The sequence below is a fragment of the Microtus oregoni genome, unplaced genomic scaffold (assembly GCF_018167655.1).
Source record: "Microtus oregoni isolate MIOR12 unplaced genomic scaffold, Mior012 000029F_ref0000214, whole genome shotgun sequence".
Classification (NCBI taxonomy): Eukaryota; Metazoa; Chordata; class Mammalia; order Rodentia; family Cricetidae; genus Microtus; species Microtus oregoni.
The window spans coordinates 17,483,907-17,507,143 of record NW_024543088.1 but is presented as its reverse complement, the minus strand read 5'-3'; the positions used below and the strand labels follow the sequence as shown (position 1 = coordinate 17,507,143).

General features: G+C 42.5%; 1 protein-coding gene across 1 annotated transcript; it reads right to left on the bottom strand.

Moving 5' to 3' along the window:
• Nucleotides 1-9,041: 9,041 nt before the first annotated feature.
• Nucleotides 9,042-23,101, bottom strand: Mcm4 (minichromosome maintenance complex component 4). The gene is made up of 16 exons (XM_041678050.1): nt 22,911-23,101; nt 22,394-22,558; nt 21,955-22,118; nt 21,765-21,866; nt 20,995-21,090; nt 20,814-20,909; nt 20,206-20,344; nt 17,466-17,686; nt 17,067-17,187; nt 14,476-14,735; nt 13,664-14,029; nt 12,891-13,018; nt 11,967-12,174; nt 10,995-11,223; nt 10,398-10,531; nt 9,042-9,768 (listed from the first exon to the last, which is right to left on the bottom strand). Exons 1-16 carry the CDS (start codon nt 22,978-22,980, stop codon nt 9,676-9,678), a joined length of 2,592 nt encoding a protein of 863 aa, XP_041533984.1. The 5' UTR covers nt 22,981-23,101; the 3' UTR covers nt 9,042-9,675.
• Nucleotides 23,102-23,237: the final 136 nt, after the last annotated feature.

Genomic DNA, 23,237 nt, shown 5'->3' with positions numbered 1-23,237 from the left:
AAGAGGGGAGGTCTGTGTTAGAATGAGTTGAGACATGTTGAGAAGTACTGACTGGGTATTTTAATTAGGTTAGTCAAAATAATGAAGTTTGAGTCTTGAACCTCAGTAATTTGTCTCATGAATAAGTCAGTGGCCTAATGAGGACTAGACCTTTAGGAATGTAAGAGTTTTTAGCAAGGGAAAAGAAACAGGGTAGAAGGGCAAAACCTGCCTGCAATGCTGCCATGCTTGGGCCTGGTGGAGCCCTTCACTCACTGTGTAGCCCTGGCTGTCCTGGAACTCGCAATGTAGACTCACAGAGACCCACCTGCCTTGGCCTCAATACCCAGCATCTGCAGCACCCCCTTGATGGTTTTTGAATGTTTGTAGTGTTCTCCTCTTCGTGGCACCATTATGAAGTTTTAGGATGGTGCACAGTCACTCATGATGCTTGCCAACCTCATGGCCTAACCATGGCAACATAATCATGAACCCCTCTTTCTTAGTAGTTCTCTTAGTGAGGTTAAGAGAAAGCACTGCTCTTCCGGAGGACCATGGTTCAATTCCCAGCACTTACATGGCAGCTCACAACCATCTGTAATACCAAGACCTGACACCCTCACGCAGACGTATATACAGGCAAAATACCAATGCACATAAAATAAAAGTAAATAAATTATTTAAAAAGATAAAGTTCTTTTAAGGGAAAGTTCAGGTTTGAAGGTCTCAGATATGGAGTTCAAAGGGGACACTGATGATTGATGTGATAAGAAGTTATTAGAAGAGTTATAATCGCCCTTTCCCCTGGCTAGCAGAATGAAGGCTGCGCAATGCCTGGAGTTACTGTAAAAGTCGTTAACCAGCAGGAGTTTGTCAGAGCTCTGGCAGCCTTCCTCATAAAGTCCGGGAAGCTGAAAGTCCCGAATGGGTGGAGACAGTTGAGCTTGCCCCCTATGATGAGAACTGGTTCTACACGCGAGCTGCTTCTACAGCACGGCATCTGTACCTGCGTGGTGGTGCCCGGGTTGGCTCCATGACCAAGATCTATGGAGGACGGCAGAGAAATGGTGTCAGGCCCAGCCACTTCAGCAGAGGCTCCCAGAGTGTGGCCCGCCGCGTTCTCCAAGCCCTGGAGGGGCTAAAAATGGTGGGAAAGGACCAAGATGGACAGGATTGCCAGACAGGTGGCAGCTGCCAACAAGAAGCATCAGAACAAAAGATGCTGGGTTAATAAATTGCCTCATTCATTAAAAAAAAGAAGAAGAAGAGCTATAATCAATGTGAGGGAGTATTTGAGTCGCATAGCCCTGTGACAGACAGGGAAAGAGGTCACAAGTAAAAACAACAAGATGATGTACTTGAAGCATCTCCATTCAGAACAGAAGACTAGGTAGGCTTCCTTCACCCTCTCTGGATGACCTGGCAGAATATGGGCTAGACAGGCCCCTGGATATGAGATGTAAGCCAATCAACCTTTAACCTTTTTACCATCTTCATTGAGTTTCTTTGCTCTTCAGATTAAAGAATTAAAGGGCAGGGAAAAAAATCTCTAGGACACAGGCAGCAGAAAAGAAACTCTCAGACACAGCAAATAAAATCAGCAAAAAAGGTGCTAATTATGTTAAAGCTTAGGAAGAGAGAGAGAGAGAGAGAGAGAGAGAGAGAGAGAGAGAGAGAGAGTGTGTTATCTGCAAGGCAGGGGGACTTGGGTGTCTGAAATATGGCCTCTACTGGAGGGCTCGGGGTTTTCAGGGATTGGTCAGTTTGAGTAAACACAGATAATCTATGGCCTTACAAGTGTGGTAAACATGTCTCAGGCCTCCCCTGAACTTGTAGGACCGCTCCATCTGCAGGAACTACCTACAAGTGGAAGAAAAGGCCTGCTACGTGTTTGCCTTAGGCTGCCAGGGTTGTCTCAGGTCAGGAGGGTAAAGAAGCAGTGAGAAGTTTGCCATTTTTTCTTTTAAAAAAATCTATTTATGCTTCCTCTCCCTATCTATCTGCCCATCAGGAATCTAACTCCTGGTTCTGCAAGCCTATTTTTCCTTGAATCCAAAGCGTGGTGGTGGTGGGGGTGGTGGCTGTCAACACTATCAATGTGAAAACCACAGCTCTCATCTTTAAACAAAAGTAAGGCATAGTTTACTCTGTAGCTATTTTGAGTAACCATGGCTCTCAGGTGATACAGATTTAGGTTTCCTTAAATTTCACATTTCAGTGTGGAAAGAGTTTCATAGTTTCACAGACCAAAGAAAGTCATAACTCAAGGCAAGTTTAAAATACGTTGGTGGGAGATACATTAGAGAGTTGGTTATAACAAAATGGGGAAAGGATTTTCTATGGGTCCAAGATCTTTTTGATGACATCTTTAGCTCTTGGGTGGGTGGAAGCTGCTGGTCTGCTAAGTTAATAGACTCTACAGGTTCTATCTATTAGTCACAGAATATTAGTTACAGCACAAAAGTGGGCAAAGAATGGCTGTTCCAGGCTAAAGGTAACCAGAGATAAGGTAATTAGCCCCTGGGCCTGCAACTTTCCAATGTCTGTGAAGGGTCTAGCAGGCCCGAGCATGGCAAACATGGTGCCAGCAGGTTTTGCCCTTTCCCCGTTCCTCTCCCCTGCTAAACCATTAGATTACATCCCTAAAGCCAGCCAGTGGATACTGCTCTTTCGTTTCCCGGCCACCCAGACCCAAACAATCACACAGAAACTTTATCAATTACAATACTATTTGGCCAATAACTTAGTTGAACTCCTAGCTAGCTCTTAATTCTTGAATTAACCTATTTCTATTAATCTATGTATTGCCACTAGGCTGTGGCCTACCAATAAAGTTATGTCCAGCATCTGTCTCCTTTGGCAGCTACATGGTGTCTCTTTGACTCTGCCTACTCTCTCTGTCTCTCTGTCTCTCTGTCTCTGTCTCTCTGTCTCTCTCTCTCTCTCTCTCTCTCTCTGTCTCTCTCTCTCTCTCTCTCTCTCTCTCTCTCTGTTCTGATTACCCACCTGGCTTTACTCTGCTAAGCCATTGGCCCAACCAGCTTTATTCATCAACCAATAAAAGCAACACATATGCAGAAGGAAATCCTACACCAATTTCTTTACAGCAATAGAAACCCTAAGAAAACTCCTTATGACCTACTTTTTTGCCTAGTCTTACCCAGACACAGGCAGGGTCAAACTCAAATGTCTAGACTAAGGCCCACTTACACCCTAGGCTAAGGTCCTGGGCCAGGCATTCAAAATCTGATAATTGTGATGAGAGCAACCAAAAAGACAGATACCAACTCTTGGCTAAGTCTCCCCAAAGGACTCCTGGGGCACCCCAAGAAAGAAACGTCTGGTCAGGAGACACCAAGCCCTTATTTCAAGTGTGACAAGAAAGGTCACTGAACCTGTGTCTGTCCAAATCCTTACAGACATACCCAACCATTTCCTAAGTGTCACCAGGACGGCCACTGGACATCAGGCTGCCACTAGGGAACTGCTTGACCAAGGGTATCCAGCCTCCCAGCATCTCCCTTGGACTAACTAGGCCTGGCAGCTGAGGAGTGACAGGGCCCAGGCTCTGCAATAGACCTGACTAAACACATACCAATTACTCTCTAGGAGCCTTGGGTCTCACTTTTTGGGTCATTATCATGTTCTTCCTAGATACTGGAATCACTTTCTCAGTCCTGAAAGAATTCTGGGGTCCCATTCACCCCTCTCCCTCATCCATAGTTAGAGTATGTGGACAGTCCTCTAGACCCCTTAATTTGTTCCTTCAAAGGCCTTTCGTTTTCCTGTTCCTTTCTCCTCATGTCCTATTCCCTTGCTGGGAAGGGATGATCCCTACAAAATTGACATGCCTTTTACCTCAGCAACGGCTCCCCCACTTTTTACTATTGTGTATAGAGAGTGTATAAAGGACACAGAAGTCCTCATTTACAAACTCTAGATGTGAAAGAGCTTGTCAGTGTACTATAAAGTAGATTAATACATTTCCTGTATTTTGTGTTATAATAACTGCTTCTGAGCACCACTGGTTGGCAGAGTATAGAAGGGTTCTGGAAGAGAATCTTCATAGTTCATCCCATCCAAGACATTACTGTTGTTACATGTGTGCAAGTTTATTAAAGTCTGCTGTCTCAATAGTAGGCATTAAGTTCTCAACACATGTTAATTGCAGAAGTAGTAAAATACCACCTTGCAAATATACTTTTGTTAAAATTCATGAATCTTAATAGGAGTGGACTGTGAACCATTTCTGTATTCAGTAGTCTATGCTTGTTCAGTGGTTTGGAAGTGGCACCAATGTCATGTGCTAGTTTGTTTACATGGGACATTTCGAGATGCCATTTATGTCTGTTTGTACACTTACAGGCTGTGGTTCAGCTGGTCCAACAACGGCTGGCTATGAGTGGAAAGCCCAAGAATCCGGGAGTTGTTTAATTCATGAAGCTGGATGCCTCTGCTGTTCTGCAGTATACCCTGCAATCCTAAAGTGTACTGTAATGCCAGTGGAGGAACGGGCTTACAAGAGCAAGTAAGTAAAGAGCAAAAGCTTCCTTCTTCCATGCCCTTTATATAGGCTGCCAGAAGGTTCGGCCCAGTTTAAAGCTGGCTCTTCCCACTTCAAGGATCTGGGTTAGAAGTGGTTCTTCTGTGCTTGTTAGTTGGCACAAGACAGTCATCAGAGAGGAGGGAATCTTAATTGATTAAAAGTGTGCACCACCACCGCCCAGCTTGGGCATTTTCCTAGTGAGTAATGTGACCTCAGAACGGACTAGTGCCATCCCTGGTCTGGTTGTCCTGGTTTCTATAAAAAAGCAGGCTGAGAGCCGGGCGGTGGTGGCGCACGCCTTTAATCCCAGCACTCAGGAGGCAGAGGCAGGCGGATCTCTGTGAGTTCGAGACCAGCCTGGTCTACAGAGCTAGTTCCAGGACAGGCTCCAAAGCCACAGAGAAACCCTGTCTCGAAAAACCAAAAAAAAAAAAAAAGCAGGCTGAGTCAGGAGGTGGTGGCGCATGCCTTTAATTCTAGCATTTGGTAGGCAGAGGCAGGCAGATCTCTTGAGTTCGAGGTCAGCCTGGTCTCCAGAGTGAGTTCCAGGACAACCAGGGCTACACATAGAAACGTTGTCTTGAAAAACAAAACAAAGAAAACAAAAGGCAGGCTGAGTATGCTAACATGTCATGGGAAGCAAGTCAGTAAGCAGCATCCCTTCATGGTCACTGCATCAGCTCCTGCATCCAGGTTCCTCCCCTCACTGCTTTTGATGATGAACTGTTGTTATATGGAACTGTCAGATAAACCCTTTCTCCCCAAAGCGTTTCATCACAGCAATAGTAACCCTAATTAAAAGTCTTTCCTGGCTGGGCATAGTGGCGCATGCCTTTAAACCTGGCACTTAGGAGGCAGGCAGTTGGATCTCTGTGAGCTTGAGGCCAGTCCGGTCTTTAGAGTAAGTTCCAGGATAGCCAAGGCTACACAAGTAAACCCTGTCTCAAAAACCAAAATAAGGCTCCAAACCCACAGAGAAACCCTGTCTCGAAAAACAAAAACAAAAAAATCAAAATAAACAAAAAAAGGTCTTCCCGTGTCAAATTATTGAAGAAAAAAATCCCTCAGTCTTTTGGGTTTTAGTTAATTCCAGTTGTAGTGAAGTTGACAGTCAATAGCCATCACCACGTAATTGGTGCTAAAATTCCTACAAAGGCTGAATTCTGAAAGGGGTATCATGAAAGTGACATGCAATCAGAGGAGTTAGGAGAAAGGAATGTTCTAGACCAGAATGCTTGCATTAGAAGACACTTTCAGATTTAAGCATGGCCACATGGATAGTTGATTCAATATTAGTTACAATGTTTTTGTAATTATGCAATTACAATATTTTGCTTTTAAGATTTTTTTAATTTGAGCCAGGCGGTGGTGGTGCACTCCTTTAATCCCAGCACTCAGGAGGCAGAGGCAGGTGGGTCTCTGTGAGTTCGAGGCCAGTGTGGTCCACAAGAGCTAGTTCCAGGACAGGCTCCAAAGCTACACAGAGAAACCCTGTCTCAAAATATAAAATAAAATAAAATTTAATTCATCTGTTCCCTCCACACCTCCCTGTTTGTGTATGTAGACACCCACAGAGGCCAGGAGTCAGATTGCCCGGAGCCGGAATTACAGCTCTAAGTGCTTGGAACTGAATTCCGGTCCTCACCAAGAGCAGCTCTTTTAAGCATTGAGCCCCCAAATTACAATTTTAAAGAACATAATTCACAACTGGTTTCACAGATTAAAGTTTTAGAATTAAGCTGTTCCAGTACGCTCTGTGCTATCTCCAAAGTCTCACCTGCGCAGGCATTCTTTACAGGAGTTTGATCTTGTCCACTGTTAAAACCTTCAGCAAGCCGGCGGTGGTGGCGCACGCCTTTAATCCCAGCACTCGGGAGGCGGAGGCAGGCGGATCTCTGTGAGTTCGAGGCCAGCCTGGTCTACAAGAGCTAGTTCCAGGACAGGAACCAAAAGCTACGGAGAAACCCTGTCTCGAAAAATCCAAAAAAATAAATAAATAAATAAAACCTTCAGCAAGTCAGAAACAAAAGCATCTGGGCTGAGGGATGTCTTTCCTTTCTCACCTTCAACTGAGAATGTCATGAATTAGTCAAGGACTCCCAGAGGCAGGTACAGGTCAGATGCTGAATTACTTTAATTATAAAGAGTTCCTATTTTAATCAAGTAGGAAACCATGGGAAGGTTTGAAAGTGACAATGCTAATTTGCTTACTAACACTGCCAAATTGGAGACAGATAATTTTCTTCATGAGTCCTGGTATTTGGGAGTATAAAGAAAATTTGATGAGAAACTCGAGATTTTCATAATTTAAGTGTACCTCTTCCCCAAATGCCTGATTACAATAGGAAGATAATTCACAATACAGAAATCTTACAGACACAAACTTCCAACTTCACCCAGACAGAGTAGACAGAGAAAAGCAACCTGGAACTTAGTAATTTATGACAGTTATGAATTATTTTAAGAAATGCAATTTTTATGTTGGGTGTGTAGACTATCTGTAATCCCAGCACTTTAAGACTATCTATACATTCACAGATAATTATGTCGAGTTAAGGTTTAAAAAATATTACTAATATACAAATTTTAATATTTATTGAGCAGTTTAGTCAAGGTGGGTACACATTACTTGATTTCAAGTATTAATATATTTCAATTTTCTAGCCATCACTGTATGCCGAAAATTTATTTTGAGATAAAATAGGTGTATTTCCTACATCAATTCTACAACTCTAATAATTGGAAACAAACTTCATAAACACTTTGATTTATAGCCACCTAGTGGTAGCAATTCTTTCTTAGGAGTTTTAATTATGTGTATGTGTGTTAACAGTTGCCCATGGACGACAGAAGAGGGCACTGAATTCTGGTGCTGGAGTTACAGGCAGTTGTAAGCCATTGGGCATGGGTCCTCTGAGAGAGTAGTAGATGCTTTTATCTCTCCAGCCGTTAAGAGTTTATGAAGTTCACAAAGGCAGGCTCTCTTGACTTGACACAGTAAGTAGTTTAAATGTCAAGACCTACATCATACCATGGCCTTAGGATGTATTTTCCCATTACCTTCAGGTTTCTGTGCCTATGAAAGCCTAGGTAGTTCGTACCTGATGAACTACTTGTGGTAGTTTGAATAAGAATCCCCCACAATTCCCCTGCCCCCCATCTCCCCAAAAGGCTCATATATTTGAATGCTTGGTAATGAAGGAGTGGCAGTATTTGAAAATGATTAGGTTTGGGCTTGTTGGAAATGGGTCACTGGGGGTAGTGGGCTTTGAGGTTTCAGCACATGCTAGGCCCAGTGTCTGAGGATCTGGATATAGTTCTCAACTATTTCTCCAGCACATCTCTCTGCCTACTGCCATGATCCCCCATCATGAGAATGAACTAAACCTCTGAAACTGTAAGCAAACCCCCATTTAAATACTTTGGTCATGGTGTCTCTTCACAGCACTAGAACAGTGACTAAGACAAACTTGAAACATTTGAAGTCTGAAAAGCTTGTATTTATTTACTTCTTAACCCAGAAGGGTTTCTCTGTGTAATAAGCCCTGTCTATCTTGAAACTTGCTTCGTAGACCAGGCTAACCACGAAATCAGAGATTGCCTGCCTCTGCCTCCTGAGTGCTAGACTACAATAAATTAATCCATTTTTATTAATCTACGTATTGGACATGTGGCTCATGGCTTTCTTTACCTGTCCTCCAGTATGTCTTGCTCCCTCTGCCGCTCCTGACAATCCTGCAGTTCTTCCTAGACTCCTGTCTGGCTGTCCTGCCTAGCTAATGGCTGCTTAGCTTTTTATTGAACCAGTAAGAAGGCACCTCGGCAAAGACACATCTTCATAGTGTATAAAAAGCTTATTCCAGGGCTGGAGAGATGGCTCAGAGCATTGCCTGCTCTTCCAAAGGTCGTGAGTTCAATTCCCAGCAACCACATGGTGGCTCACAACCATCTGTAAGGGGGTCTGGTGCCCTCTTCTGGCCTTCAGGCATATACACAGACAGAATATTGTATACATAATAAATATTTAAAAAAAGCTTATTCCATAACACCAAGGTAAAACTTAAGGTAGATACAGCTAGATAAGATCCAGTTCAGTCAAAACATAAAGCTACGAAATTCTAGCTTCTGCTTTGGGACTTCAAGTCATGAGGTTTCTCATGCCCTCAACTGCTGAAGACCCAGTTCCACAGGTAAAGGTGACAAATGGAAGCCATCTTGTACATAGGAACTCATATCAATGCACAAAGATGGAGCAATTGGATAATAGATGGCCTCTGGTGATGCCCCAACTCCTCACTTCCTCCTTTGAAATACAGCATTTCAGTACCAACATCTGAATGCTGTATCAGCATTCATTTTTAGATCTATGAACACTACCAGTGAGAACTGATTCCAAGTTACATTAAAATCTAATTCATATAATTCAAATGGCTTAGAGATTTATTCTAGTAATATTTACATAAAAATTTAAAGCTACATGGTTGAGAATAATGTTTGCTAGGATCTAAAAGGGTTAATGTAATTCATTATATCTTGATTTCTTTCTTTTATAACCTATAAAGGACCATTATGACTCCAAGAATACAGTATTTAGTTCTTTTCTTAATGAGAAATACTATTAAACACCCAAGTATTACTTTCTCTATCATTTATTTAGGAAAAAGTTTTACATATTAGGAAAAAGTAGAAACCAATTTGGAATTTAGTAATTTTCAATCACATTCTTGTTCTAGTAACAGTTACAGAGAAGCCTCTATACAGTTAAATCCAGGTGCTAGAGTCACTAGCTCATCATCACATCAGTGTCCTGGTCATCAGTTATTTCCAGTTACAAAATTCTCTACACACTGGGGCTTAGCTTGCATTCATAGCATACAGGTACCCTTAGCTTCATCCCCTGCACTGCAACACAACAAAAGCAAAGCCCCCCATTAAAAACCTTCTCCAAAACTGGGCTTAGACTCTGTGTGCAAATAGGTGCTTAAGTAAAGCAGAGCATCAAGAAAGCAGTCTCTACTGTATATAGTGATAATTTAAAATGTAAATAAAAAATGCATCACAGGATAGAAAACTTTTATGTGGTGGAATACTGCCTTTCAGACTGTTTGCATTAAAAACAGCAACCAACTCCAGACCAATGATCACACAGCTCAGAGCAAGCGGACAGTTTTCCCAGTCACCGTCAAGAAGTCATCATCAGCCAAAGCACGCAGGGCTTCTTCAAACATATCTTTGGTAATTGCCTAGGAACAAAATGTCACACGTTGAAACCTTCCTTTTAGACACAAAAATGTCTGTCATTTTGGTGGTTGTAGACAACTCATTTTGCTAAATTTTATATACATCATATTTCTTTGTGTTCCTGTGTGTGTGAGAGCTGGTGCATCAATGAAAGCCAAAGGACAACTGGCCAAGTCGGTTCACTCCCTCTGCCACGTGGGGTCCAGACTAGACTCAGGTGGTCAGCCTTAGTGACAGCTATCTTTTTTACGCACTGAGCCGTCTCACCAACCCACTTGCACATATTTTTCATGCTGTAAATCAGGGATGGCAAACGTTTTTTTCAAAGGACCAGGTGCCTTTCTAAGCTCTGCCACCATCATGCAGTGCGGTCAAGAGTAAGTGAAGAAGTGTTATGAAGACAAAGGAAAAACAAGCGGACTTTCACTTCAACCCATACAGCTTTTCTTTCACTAAAGGTTCATCTTTAATTAATTGTAAAAGGTCATACAGATATTTCTTCCCTAAAACAAATCTAAAATCCAAACAAGTATACTAAAATTTTAATTATGTATTTTTGATACTGTGTTTATGGAAGAGGCCATCTTAACTCTTATTAACATTTATTACTTACATATATATAAATACTTACTGTGTCAGACTGTCCCCGAATATCCTCAAAAAGTTGCTGGTATTTTAAGGCTGGTGTTTTACCCTTAGATAAAATAAGTTTCCTCAATGCTTCTGCCAATTCTTCTTTTCGTTTACGAGAAGTGGCACTCATCCCTATTTCAAAAAGAAATAATTGAAAATATTTCTGCCACGAGGAAGTAAAACGTTACAGATTCCCACATTCCTTTTGTAGTATTGCCAAGGTAGGTAGGAAAACAGCCAAATGCCAGAGCATTTTCAAGAGCATGAGTTTTTGTTATTTCAATTATTTTACATATCAATAGCTAATTGCCACTGAAAGCATACGACGTAAGCTGCGTAGCAAGTGTAATCATACTTATTAGGAGAACAAATTCTTTTTATTTTGAGACAGGGTCTTGCTATCCTGCCTCAGTTTGCCTAGAACTCCTGAGCTCAAGGACCTTCTTGCCTGAGCCTTCTGCTTACCTGGGACTAGAGGTGAGCAAATGTACATGCCCTATTCTCCCTTGAAATGGACTTTAATAAGTAGCACGATGCCAGAGGAGACAGAATCCCTTTTGATTTTAAGTCTTTTTGTTCAAAGCAAGTAACAAACCTGTAGTAAGAATAGATATATCCACAATGCCAGTGCGGGGGTCAGTGGCAGACTGTTTCAGAGCTTCCCGGTGAAGGCGTTTTGCCTCTTCCACATCAATTGCTTCAACTTTGTCTGAAAATCTCACTTTAGCATGGGCTTCTGCTAATCGAATTAATGACTCTAGCTGTCGAGGGTAAGCAGAAACCATTCCCCGGCTACTACCGATCTTCCTCATGTTCACATAAGCCTAGAAAAGATAGAAACAACAAAATGAAGCCACTGCTGACAAGACCTTCAGTTTCATGGATGACCTTGAGCAGTTAGGGTTCTGTGAAACAAATGAAAGCCTATCTACCTACAATGTAGTTACAAAATGGATCTGGGCCAGGGACTTGGATTCATTAAGGGTTGGTTGGAGCCTTACACACACAAACAGAAACAGAACCCTAGAGGATTGTTACATCCATGTATGGTGATGTCAGGATAGCTGTACAGGTAGGCATGAAAAAGAGCGATTAAAAGGCTGGCAGTGTATTTAGAAGAATGCATGTTTAAACCCCCATGGGTATAATCCCCAGCACCAAACACAGACACACACAATAACAACAGCCACAACAAAGGAAATAGTGGGAGAGGAAAGGAATGAATCAGAGAGCCCGTAGGAAAAGGCTTGGCAAAAGACTGCCCATGAGACCCATTTTATAAGGCATGTAAAAGATGTCTGAAGATACAATGTTCCAAAGACAATTAATTTTGCATGTAGTATTTTATTTTATGATACAAATGAAAAATTACATATCATCTCTCACCCCCACTAAGTCTTTTAGAACCCAGCTAGGATGCCATATCACAATACTCAGCCCAAAGAAGCCCTACCACATTCCTGCTCCTCTTGTAAGTATGTGTGAATCAACCACCAACTTTTTCTTTTTCAAAACAAGGGAAGAAGTTAAGAGAAACAGGTAGCTAACTTATCCAGAGTCTGGTTACCTCAATGAGGGCCTGGCTGGCCTCCTCACTCAGCCGGGGCATGATGGTACTATGTGCATATGCGATGTAGTCCTTCAGCACTGCCATGTCCAGGAACTCCTCCTCCACCTGCTCCTCACTTTGGTAGTACAGTGAAACCAGGTGATGAGCCAGACGCCGGTCATATGCCTCATCCTGAGGGTCCAGCATGAGGAAGATAAGATCAAACCTGACAGAGGAAAAACACTGTCTTTATTGTTGAGACACCAACATACCTATATATAGGACCTAGAGGTATTTAAGTCACTTATCAACTGTACTATATACGTGCCAACAGAGGGCCGTCACATACCAACCAACCAATCCTTAGCCTTGCCTAGATAAGAGCAAAGTCAAAGATGTTAAGATTTTCTTTGAGAAATGTTACTATAATTCAGGATTAAGTATACTTAGGTAAAAATATCTTCAACTTAGCTAGAAAGGCTGCTCAACGGTTAAGAGCACTGGCTGTTCTTCTAGAAGTCATGCTTTCAATTCCCAGCAACCACATGGTGGCTCACAAACATCTCTAATTAGATCTGGTGTCCTCTGGCCTGCAGGCATATATACAGGCTGAACACTGTATACATATAAATAAATAAATCTTAAAAACCCTTCAACTATTCTGAGAATAACTTTTTCAAAAGGAGTGTACTTCAGTGATACAGCACTTGCCTAACACATGAGGCCTTCATTAAATCCCTAGCACCATCAGAGACAAAACAAATTTAGTAAAATAATTGAACAGATAAATCTTGCCAAGAGCTCTGACCAACCACATCTGAATCATTGTTTAATGTTAATAGATTGGCAGCAGTCACTGACTCTTACTGTTTTCTTTTCAATCTCCTGCTGATAATTGTATGAATAAGCCAACAGACGCATCATACAGAAATGTTTCAGTACCTTGACAACAATGTATGAGGTAGTTGGATATTTTCAATGGTTGTTTTTTTAGGGTTCCACTGAGACTCGATAGGATTTGCTGCTGCCAGGACAGATGTGCGTGCATTAAGCTGACAGATGATTCCAGCCTATCAAAGGAAGCACTGCAGTTAGAAGCCTTTTCCTGACCCCCACAAGGAAGAAAGCCATCTTCATCTGACCTCTTACTAATCATCATTTGCTTTGCTGGTTCTGCTTGCCAAGAGCCTCACTGACTTCAGTGCACACAGATGGACTCTGTCCTTAGATTCATACCTAGGACTGACCTTAAGACATATGCATTCCGTAGCTACATTTGTCTTTAATTAAATTTCATTCTATATATTGAGTGTTTTGCCTGAATGTGCATTATATGTGCACTTGGTAACCTTGGAGGTCAGAAGAGGGCACTAGTTCCCTTGGAACTGGAGCTACAGATGACAAAAGGTTGTGAGCTGAATGTGGGTGCTGGGAATCAAACCCAAGTTTTCTGGTCAAGCAGCCACTTAACAGCTAAGTAACTTAGTAGTTACTTAACTATTGAGGCATCTCTCTAACCCCCTGTAGTCAGTCACACATCTTTAAAATCAGAAAGCAAACACAACACTCATAGTAACTTCAACACAAACTAAAGCTTACTGGCTTTACACTTAGTGAGTAAAAGCAGCCAATGTAGGTTTCAACACAGAAGTTTAATTGAAATGTGAGCAGGCATCATTGCAGAGTCTGTAGTCAACGTGGACATCACCACTCACCTTTGCAATGGACAGAGTCTGTTGTTCCATGACTTCATGCAGTACAGACCTTGTACTTTCATTCATTTTGTCAAACTCATCAATGCAACATATGCCATTGTCACTCAAGACAAGAGCACCTGTCTGTAGGACTAGCTGCCTGGTCTCAGGGTCTTTCATCACGTAGGCTGTGAGGCCAACTGCACTGGAGCCCTTTCCAGATGTGTACTGGCCTCTGGGGACCAGGTTGTATACATACTGCAGCAGTTGGGACTTGCTGGTACCAGGGTCACCACATAGAAGGATGTTGATCTCGGCACGGAATTTGCCCCTTCCAGTGTGACTGAAATCCTTTCTTGTTCCACCAAAGAGCTGAAGCAAGATTCCCTTTAAAAAAAAAAATGCACAAACACATCTAAACATTCACTTTGTAGAGTAATAGTTTTTTCTTCCGGTTTAGAGGTACTTTTCTAACTTATAAGCTGAAGGTGTGACCAAAGCCATCTGAGAGTGCTCTGGTCACTCTAAATTATTCCTAACCAATTTAAACCTAAGACAGTATCATTCTAGGACTTACCCAGAATAACCTCTGCTCTGATCTCATGTAACCTCTTAGGTTGAGGGACACAAACGCGCACAGCACAGAGATGAATATATACACAACAAAACAGTAACATTCATCTAACAACTGAGGTAGGGGTCAGTGCCTTGTTGTCATAGCTCAAACAGTGCTTATCTTTGGGAGTTGGTAGCAGTGGTAAATGGATTTTTTTGAACTACTTGATCCCAAAGAATTGTAAATCTTAATCTCAAGTTAAAAACTCCATTTTTACCTTCTTTATATCTTCATGTTCATAAATGCTGGGAGCCAAAGCTGAAGCAAGTCGCTCATAAATGTCTGGTTTCCTGGAAAGTTCCTTAAGCAATTTCACACGGTTCTCTGAAAAAAGTTTCTGTTCTGCTTCTTCATCAAGGCCATGCAGGCGTTTTGCATCAGTTTTCCGATAATGAATGACATCAATGTGGGTTTTATAGACAGACTTCACGTTGCTCACTCTTGGATTGACTCGGATAGGTACTGCTCGATATATGCCTAAGAACATTTACAAGAGACTCAGCTTTACTACTTCTCCCACTGTAGGCTCAGTGGACAGAAAAGGCAATGTGCAGCTGCTGGGGGCTGCATCTCACTTAAACATCCATTACTAGTTGGCCTTCCGGCTAAGGCCTACATTAAGAACATTAAGAAACAGAAGAAACGGGCACCTATTTGTATGCATCTGTTCTAGATGAACTTAGGGAACTATCTGTGCATAAATACTTTGTGCACAATTGTTCTAGGGACAAAATGAGAGCAGGCTATTTGTAAAAAAGGTTAGTAATGTCATTTCCCTAGGCTAAATCACTTAGTAATTCCTTAGTCATCACCTGGAATAAAACGTTAAAGCCTACACCAAAAATTTAAAAATAAAAATACAAAAAGCTCAATTCTTTTAAAAATAACGAATAGCAAGACAGACTACTGACTCAGAGGTGAAGGAAAAATAACAACTTGGGGATCAACTAGGAATAGGACGTTTTCTGAGATCTTTTCATGAACCTAATTAAGGGCTGGAGATGTAGCTCCCTAGCAGAGAATGCTAAGGATGTCCAAAGCCCTGGCTTGATCCCTAGCACGACAAGCCAATCCAATCCTCATACCTGTGTCCCCAAAAGCATCACCAAAGAAAGTAATTTAGAGAGAAACTAAGTGATAAATAATACTTTAGCTACTCTAATGTATACATTCTCTAAGGGAGGGTTTTCTTTTTTATATTTATTTTTATGTGCATTGGTGTTTTGCCTGCATGTATGTGTGTGTGAGTTATGTCTGGAGTTATAGACAGTTGTGAGCTGCCACATGGGAAATTGAACCCAGGTCCTCCAGAAGAACAGCAGGTGCACTTAATCATGTAGCTATCTCTTCAGCTTCCAGAAGGAAGGGTTTTCTAAACTGGTATATCTAATGTTTTTCTTTGAATTTCAAACTAGCCCTGAACTCCACTCTAATTTTGTTAGAATTCCATTAGAACTCCATTCTAATTCTGTTTCCAGCTGCTTAAAAAAAAAAAAAATCAAAGTTTCAACTTATAATAGTGTGAGATGCCTGAGTGTATGCACTCGAAGGTCAGCAGCTGGCTTTTGGGAGTTGGTTCTCCTTCCAGCAAGTGGGACCCGGGGGAAGGAACTCAGAGCTGATTTGCACAGCAAGCACCACTGACCCAGGCCCTGACTTTTGAGGACTAAATCTATCCACAGCTCACCCTCACAGACTGTGGTCCTTTAACAAGACAATGCAATTCTCATTTAAAACAGAAAAGAGAGCTAGCGAGGTGCTCAGCAGGTAAAGGCACATCAAACCTGATGATCTGAGTGCAATCTTTAGGCCCCACGTGGAAGAACAAGAGAACTGGCTCCCACAAGCTATCTTCTGATTTAAAATTAAAACAAAACAAAACAGCATTTGCATAACATTTTAAAAACGCAAAGCAGATCACACTTCACCCATAGAGCAATGTAGACCAGGTGATATTAATGACACCTGAAATCGCCCAGTTTTGTTCCTCTGGGCACCTACTATGATAGAATACTGAAGATACAGCTGAGGACACCAACCTTGGATTAAATATCTTAGCAAAGGTGTTAGGGTAATTGTGGGGCAAAACTGGGACTGCATGTCTCTCTTATGTTGGGGAAAAAATCCTGACTCATTGAGTTGCTGGGACAATGAGCCCCAGACCCAGAAGCCAGAGATACTTGGGCTCAGTTCCCAATGAAGAACAATGTTGTTTTTGACTCACCACCCTTGACCAAATACCTACATTCCTCTGAACTGTGGAAAGCCTGCCACACACTGAATATAAGAACATTTTTTGCATGAAGCAACAACATTTAGAATCTAGAAACACGAACTGCAACAATCAGTAACTCAGCAATAGCTTTCCCATGGGGACAAAGTGCTCTGCCCTGCTCTACTCCATAAGTAAAGTTAGCCCGTAGCTGGACATGTAGGAAATGATTAGAAAAGCACTCATGAGTCCCATGTTGGTGCTCTGTCCCCGAACTAGGCAGGCTGAATCCAATCCACACTACTGAAGCTGCTCTCATGGCATCAACATGAGACAACCAATCTGAGACACATAGCAAGTGCCCACCAGGACATGAGATCTAAAATATGCGTCTGAGAACTTAAAAGTCAAACAGTGGGCCGGGCAGTGGTGGCACACGCCTTTAATCCCAGTACTTCAGAGGCAGAGGCAGGGGGATCTCTGTGAGTTCGAGGCTAGCCTGGTCTACAGAGCAAGTTTCAGGATAGGCTCCCAAGCTACAGGGAAACCCTGTCTCGAAAAACAAAAACAACAACAAAAAAACCCTACATTCTTACCTGTGACATTCACTCTGTCCCCTGGCTGAACCTTGTCTACAAGATCATTGTGGGCAAAAAGAACAATAGTGTGAGGTGTCTGCCCAGCAGGCATGTCTTCAGGAGATTCTTGAAGTTTGATCTGAAGGAAGCAAGAGAGAATTTGAAACAAAAAAAAGTACCGAGGTAAACAAAGCCAAAAGAACTACAAAACTTTGTACAGCCTATACTAACAGTGTTTGAAACATAGCATACCAGTACTGAAGCCTCAGTGTGCTCCAAATTCCAGTCATCAACAAAACCAACACTCTAAGATGCAAAGAGCTGAACTCCATTTAGGAAGGTTGAGGGTAGATTGACAGAGGCCGAACACAGGCAGCACTGTGTTGGGGAACCACTGGGTACAGAGTGGCCACATACCATTTGCTTATCAGAGAACAGGGATCGGTTGTGGATCAGTGCCATGCTGTGGCTGGTGTGGCAGTGTGCACAAGAGCAGGGCTCAGCAATGCGGCCTCGGTCTATCTCCACCCGGGTGGTATGGGCACACACTTGGCATTGGAAGAAGGCCTCCTGCATCTCAGGAATCAGCTGTGATGTCCTGATGACCATGCCACTGATAGTGATGAGCTGATCAATGTCTGTAAAAGGAGAGAGGTTTGTTTGTGACCAGGAGTGTCTCTCAGCCCACCCAGACAAGGGTCTACCACTAAACTAAGGCAGAACTCTTAACTCAAGTAGAATTGTGGATGACCAAGGGAAACACAGCATGCACTGCAGCCAGTAATGGACTAGCCTAGAATGTCCTTCCTATATTCAGCCTTCTTTCCCCTCAACAACAGTATACTTCTGATCCTTTTCAATAACTTCTTTACTTTTTATTTACTTATGTATTCACAGTGTATTTGAACACATGCCTGCCACGGTGCCAAGTGTGGAGATCAGAGTCAGATTTCTCTCCTACTGTGTGGGTCCTGGGGATCTAACTCAAATGGTCAGACTTGGCATCTTTAACCACTGAGCCATCTTTCTGGCCCGTATCTGGCTCTTTCTTCCTCAGGTGTCCTGTTTAGTAGACAACAGGTGAGAAATTTGATGTGTAGGTACAGTTTGTCCCCCAGCCTCTCACCTCACTTTAAAAATTACCTGTAGGACCTGAATGTCAGGTAAAAATTTTGGGCTGGAAATGTTGGGGTTGGGGGCATACTTGTAATTTCAGCACTGGGGAGGAAAAAATAACAGGAGGATCTTTAGGACTTGTAGGCTAGCCAGCGAGCCTAGCCTACTTGCTGAGCCCTACTCAGTAAAAAACCCTTCTGATAACAAAACAGCTCTTAAGAAATGATACCCTACATGGCACATGCTACAAAAAAATCAACATATAATACACAAGAACAGTCTGGACTCCATACCAAGACAACATGGGCAAAGTATGTATGACCTTGGGGATGCCCTGAGCCTCTCTCTCCGTTACCTATAGAATGGAGCAAGGACGTAAAGATGTCCTCAACATGCACCACACACATTTTGTGGTCAGTGCCTACAGGAATAAAAGCACTTTGCCTCTTAGCAGTCATCACTTCTTTTACACTCCTTTTGTTTGTCCTTTTCTTTTTTATAGTTGGCACATAGATAAGTGTTCTACCACCAACTTATATCTCAGGCCTTTCCTACAAGTTCTTTTTAAAGTATGGTATGCCTTCTCTTAAGGTCTCTAACATCTCACTAAAAAGGTGATGTAAGGAGCTAATTTTAGAACAGAAAATTATGGTTCTTTAACAAATACCAAAAAAAAAAAGTCCTGCTCATGTTAATTGCCTCTATTATTTTGTTATGGAAGATACTTTACAATCTTAACACATTTATCTGCAGAGGCATTCTTATTAGTTTTAAAAAACAACTACATTCCAATCTCCACACACGGAAAAATGTCATTCTGTCCTGTTTATAATGCCAAGGACTATCTAGATTAGGATCCTGATGTCCCATAATTGAGCCACTATCAGTCTAATTGAATTCATACAAGAACTTCATGGAATTATGTTAAGTGGCAAAATCTTTCTCTTTTAAACATCTCTTTACTTATTTTGAAACAAAACCCATTTTCAATTTATTTATTTTACAACCTGCTTGCAGTTTTAGCTCCCTCCTCTCCCCCCAGTCCTTCCCTTTTACCCCTCCCTATCTGTTCCCACCAATACACTGCTCAGTTTCTGTTTAGGAAAGGGCAGATCTCCCTGGAGTATCAACAAAACGTCGCATATCAAGTTACAGTTCCAGGACAGCCAGAGCTACACAGAGAAACCCTGTCTTGAAAAAACAAAACAAGCAAACAAACAACAACCTCCCCCAAAAGACTAAGCACCTCCCCATGTATTAAGACTGGGTAAGGCGACCCAGTATGAGGAGTAAAAGCCTAAATTCTTTGACATTCTAAGCAGTTTATAATTAGGGTTTTTGATCCCCAACACTGTCTCCAAAATCCCTACTTCAATCACCCACACTTGCCATCTCTCACAGGCAGTTTTCTATCGTCCCTCCAGTCCGTCATCTAGAAGGAATTCCTCCATATTCACCTTTCAGACCCTATTACCCAAATTTCTCTTTCATAACCAATTTTTCCTCTACAGGTGCAGAACTTTGTTCTTTCCCCGAGGCACAGACACTTTATGTTTTATTTACTTTGCAAGCCGGAATTCTTTAAAGTTTAAGGCTGGGGAATCATGTATTTGATTTCTTCAGTGACTAAGAACATGTGTACCAGGGCTGGAAAGGTGGCTCAGAGGTTAAGAGCACTGGCTGCTTTTCTAGAGGTCCTGAGTTCAATTCCCAGCAACTACATGGTGGCTCACAACCCTCTTCTGGTGTGTGGACATACATTCAGGTAGAACATTATATACTTAATAAATAAAATCTTAAAAAAGTGCATACCTAGTAACTAGAAATTTATTGTATTTCAATAAATTCACTTTTACAGTAGAGTATTACAATTTCTTTTATATCAGATACTTCAGTTAAGTTAGAGAAATGCACAATAAGTTCACAAAAGTATACAGAATAATAAATCTTTTCAATTTATAATTTAATGCTATCACTACCCACTACACAATTCTTGATGTTTCTTCCCACATAAGACATTTACTACTACTAAATATATTACCTTCTGGATTCAGGTTTCTCATACTCTTTGTCTTCAATGCATTAAAAGGTCTTACTTGAATCTGATGTTCTAAAATGGAGTCAGGGTAACGCTCAAAGAAGATCTCATTGACCGCCATGTCAAAGGTTGGTATGACCTCCTGTAAATATGAATATAAAGATATAGGGGCTGAAGAGATAACTCAGAAGTTGACAGTACTTTTTGCTCTGAGGAGACTCAAGTTCAAGTCCTAGCACCAAATCAGGTAGGTCATAAGACCTCGTAACTCCAGCCCCAGGGGTCAGAAACCAAGAAATCAGGAGTTCAAGGTCATCTTCAGCTACAAAGCTACCCTGAACACTACCTTACCTCAACAGCTTCTGATTAACACCCCCTGAAAAGAGATAATTTACTTCATGAAATCCAAGAAATCGCTGGTAAGAGTCACTATTTTTAAGGAACACTACTAATTAGTGAAGAAAAAAATCCTCACTTTAAATGCAGTAAAACATGGTTTTCTTTAAGAATAGTCAACCTTTGGAAGCAGTCTTTAACCTAATGCAATTCTGCTGCTAGGAACATTCCTTGCAAATGTTTACTATAACCATGAAGCTCAAATCAATTCTTACCTGTGGGTAGGAGATGAGTTGTCTATACATATTTTTGCCAAATGACTTTATGTGTTCACAGTTCACATTTAAAAATGGTTCCCCTGTAATATTAATCTGTAAGGCAAATGAAGAAGTCATATTTCACTAATTTTATTATCTCAAAACACAAAACTTCCATTTGTAAATCACACTTGATTACCTCTCCAAGTCTTTGCATGTACAAAGGTTGAGTAATATCTATGCCAACACTTTCTTCTTCTTTGGCCAGAGGATCAGTAAAACATTGAAGGAATCGCTTGATGTGGAGTAAAAAAAAAAAGTATTAAGCTTAATGAACTTAAAACATGTAGTTATTATTAAAATGCAGAATTTAGACCAGCAAGATGGCTCAGTAGTTAAGGATGCTCGCCTAGAAGCCTGATGACCTCAGTTCTATCTCCAAACCCACACAGTGGAAAGAACCAGCCCCTGCAAAGTGGCCTCTAACCTTCACATAAAAGCCATGCATGGCATGTCCCCTCCCCCCAACAATAACTATATGAAAGAAAAAAATTTTAAATCTATGGCTATATGAACACATACAGAGATAGAGAATTTCTTCTTTGGGTTTGAGACAGGGTTCTTACTATAAACCCAGGCTGGCCTTGAACTTCCAGTAATCCTCTGCCCAAATGCTAAAATAAGTATTACCACCTAGTTGGTGGTACTCGCAGAGAGGCAGAGACAGGTGGATCTCTGAGTTTGAAGTCAGCTTCGAGTTCCAAAATAGCCAGGGCTACACAGAGAAACCATCTCAAAGTATCAAAATCTTAATAAAAAGTGTATCACCATGTTTTGCATAACAAATTATTTTAGAAATAAAATTCTACACCACAAACAACTTGCTGCTCTACATCATGGCTACCAACATAAGATGACCAGCACGTTCTCCCCAAGTCTCAGGGATGTTTTTAGTATCCATAAGCTTACCTGGAAATTTTCTTTGCATGTTGCCACATTCACATCTGTCCCCCAAATCACAAGTTTTTGGCCTAGAGACTGTTCGCTTGCTGCGATGTCTTCGGCAGCTGTCTACGGAGGAGACGACAGAAACAGGTTAACGGAACTACCTACCTTAGGCTCCAGAAACGTCCCGCTCCCAGAGCTGCTCCGTACTCACTCCGTCAGACTGCAGATCCACCTGCAGACCCTTCCGAGCCGAGCCCAGGTCTGGCCTCTGCCTCACTGGGGTGCCTCTCACCCCACTTCTTGGGGTTCCTTCCACTCGAGAGCTGGGAGTGCCATATGTCAACGGCGAACTAATGTCAAAGTCCAAAGGAATAGCTACAAAAACAACATATTCACCTTCACCACGGAAGAAATCCCGGTAGCACATCCTACCCCAAAAATGCAGTTCTACTATAAAATATGCTTCCTTGGCTCATTGGGTCATAGCTTGTACCAATTCTGCCTCCCACCCCAGCTGCTTCAGTGAGAATCTACACCAGCTCACACTGAAAAATGCTTGGGCATCACAACAACTGCTAAACCAGCCATCCCATCCAGACCGCTGATGACTCTTATCGACCAAAGCGTAACCCACATCTGCAGACACCCACCTGAGGAATGCATCTGGGGAGGGCTGGAAAACAGGGCGCTCTGTGCAGCTGGGCTCTGCAGGTCCGCTCCTGGAGAGGTGGGCATCGGCGGCAGCTCGCCAGTGGAAGAATCTTCGCCTCTCCGTCTCCGGCTGGGAGACGACCTGCTGCTCTCCTCACTTCTCACTTCCGGCACGCAAAACAAAACAAAACAATAGTATCAAACGCTCAAGCTTAGTCTTTCAGGATGTGCCTCTCAAGTAGTTTTATTACATAAAAACAAAACAAAACAAAAAAACCAAACCCACAAACGACTCCGAACAGAGAGAAAAGGAGTTGGCATTTTTAAACAACGGAGCTGCCCAGGCCGGACAGCCCGGAGGTGAGCGCCCAGGCAGTCATCAGTATCTGAGCGGCCAGAGGCCACTCACTATCTGCCCAGGCCTGTCAACCAAGCACCAGGCTCGGATGCCCCAGGACATTCCACGGTGCTGCGGGAATAGACACGAGGCGGAAAGTGAAAGATGAGGGGACTCACGCGTCTGGGTTGGGGTGGCTCGTCCGCGTCGGCTGCTGCGGCGGCTCGGAGTCGACGCCGGGGACGACATGGTGCTGCGGTACCTAACGCCACAAGGAGAAGCTGGCTCCGAGTCGTCCCGACACTTGGATCCGGGTTAGCTGGTACAGCCGGCACCGTGCAGAGCTTTCCGGGTCGGATTGCAGAGCCGATTCCCGCCAAGCGCTCTGTCGTCACAGCGCCCAGCAGCACCCGGCCAATCACAGAGGCAAGAGAGCCTAGCTCCGCCTCCGGAAGACGCCACTCTGCGCCCTTGGCGTGGGGTGGGCGTGACCTGAGAGGAAGTTC

Bases quoted from the DNA above. Each gene is read 5' to 3' on its own strand.
- Mcm4 (XM_041678050.1), bottom strand. From the start codon at position 22,980: ATGTCGTCCCCGGCGTCGACTCCGAGCCGCCGCAGCAGCCGACGCGGA. The intron at 21,867-21,954 runs GTGAGTACGGAG...TCTCCTCCGTAG, and splicing joins TGGATCTGCAGTCTGACGGA to ACAGCTGCCGAAGACATCGC. The intron at 9,769-10,397 runs GTAAGTATTTAT...TTTTGTTCCTAG, and splicing joins TTCGGGGACAGTCTGACACA to GCAATTACCAAAGATATGTT.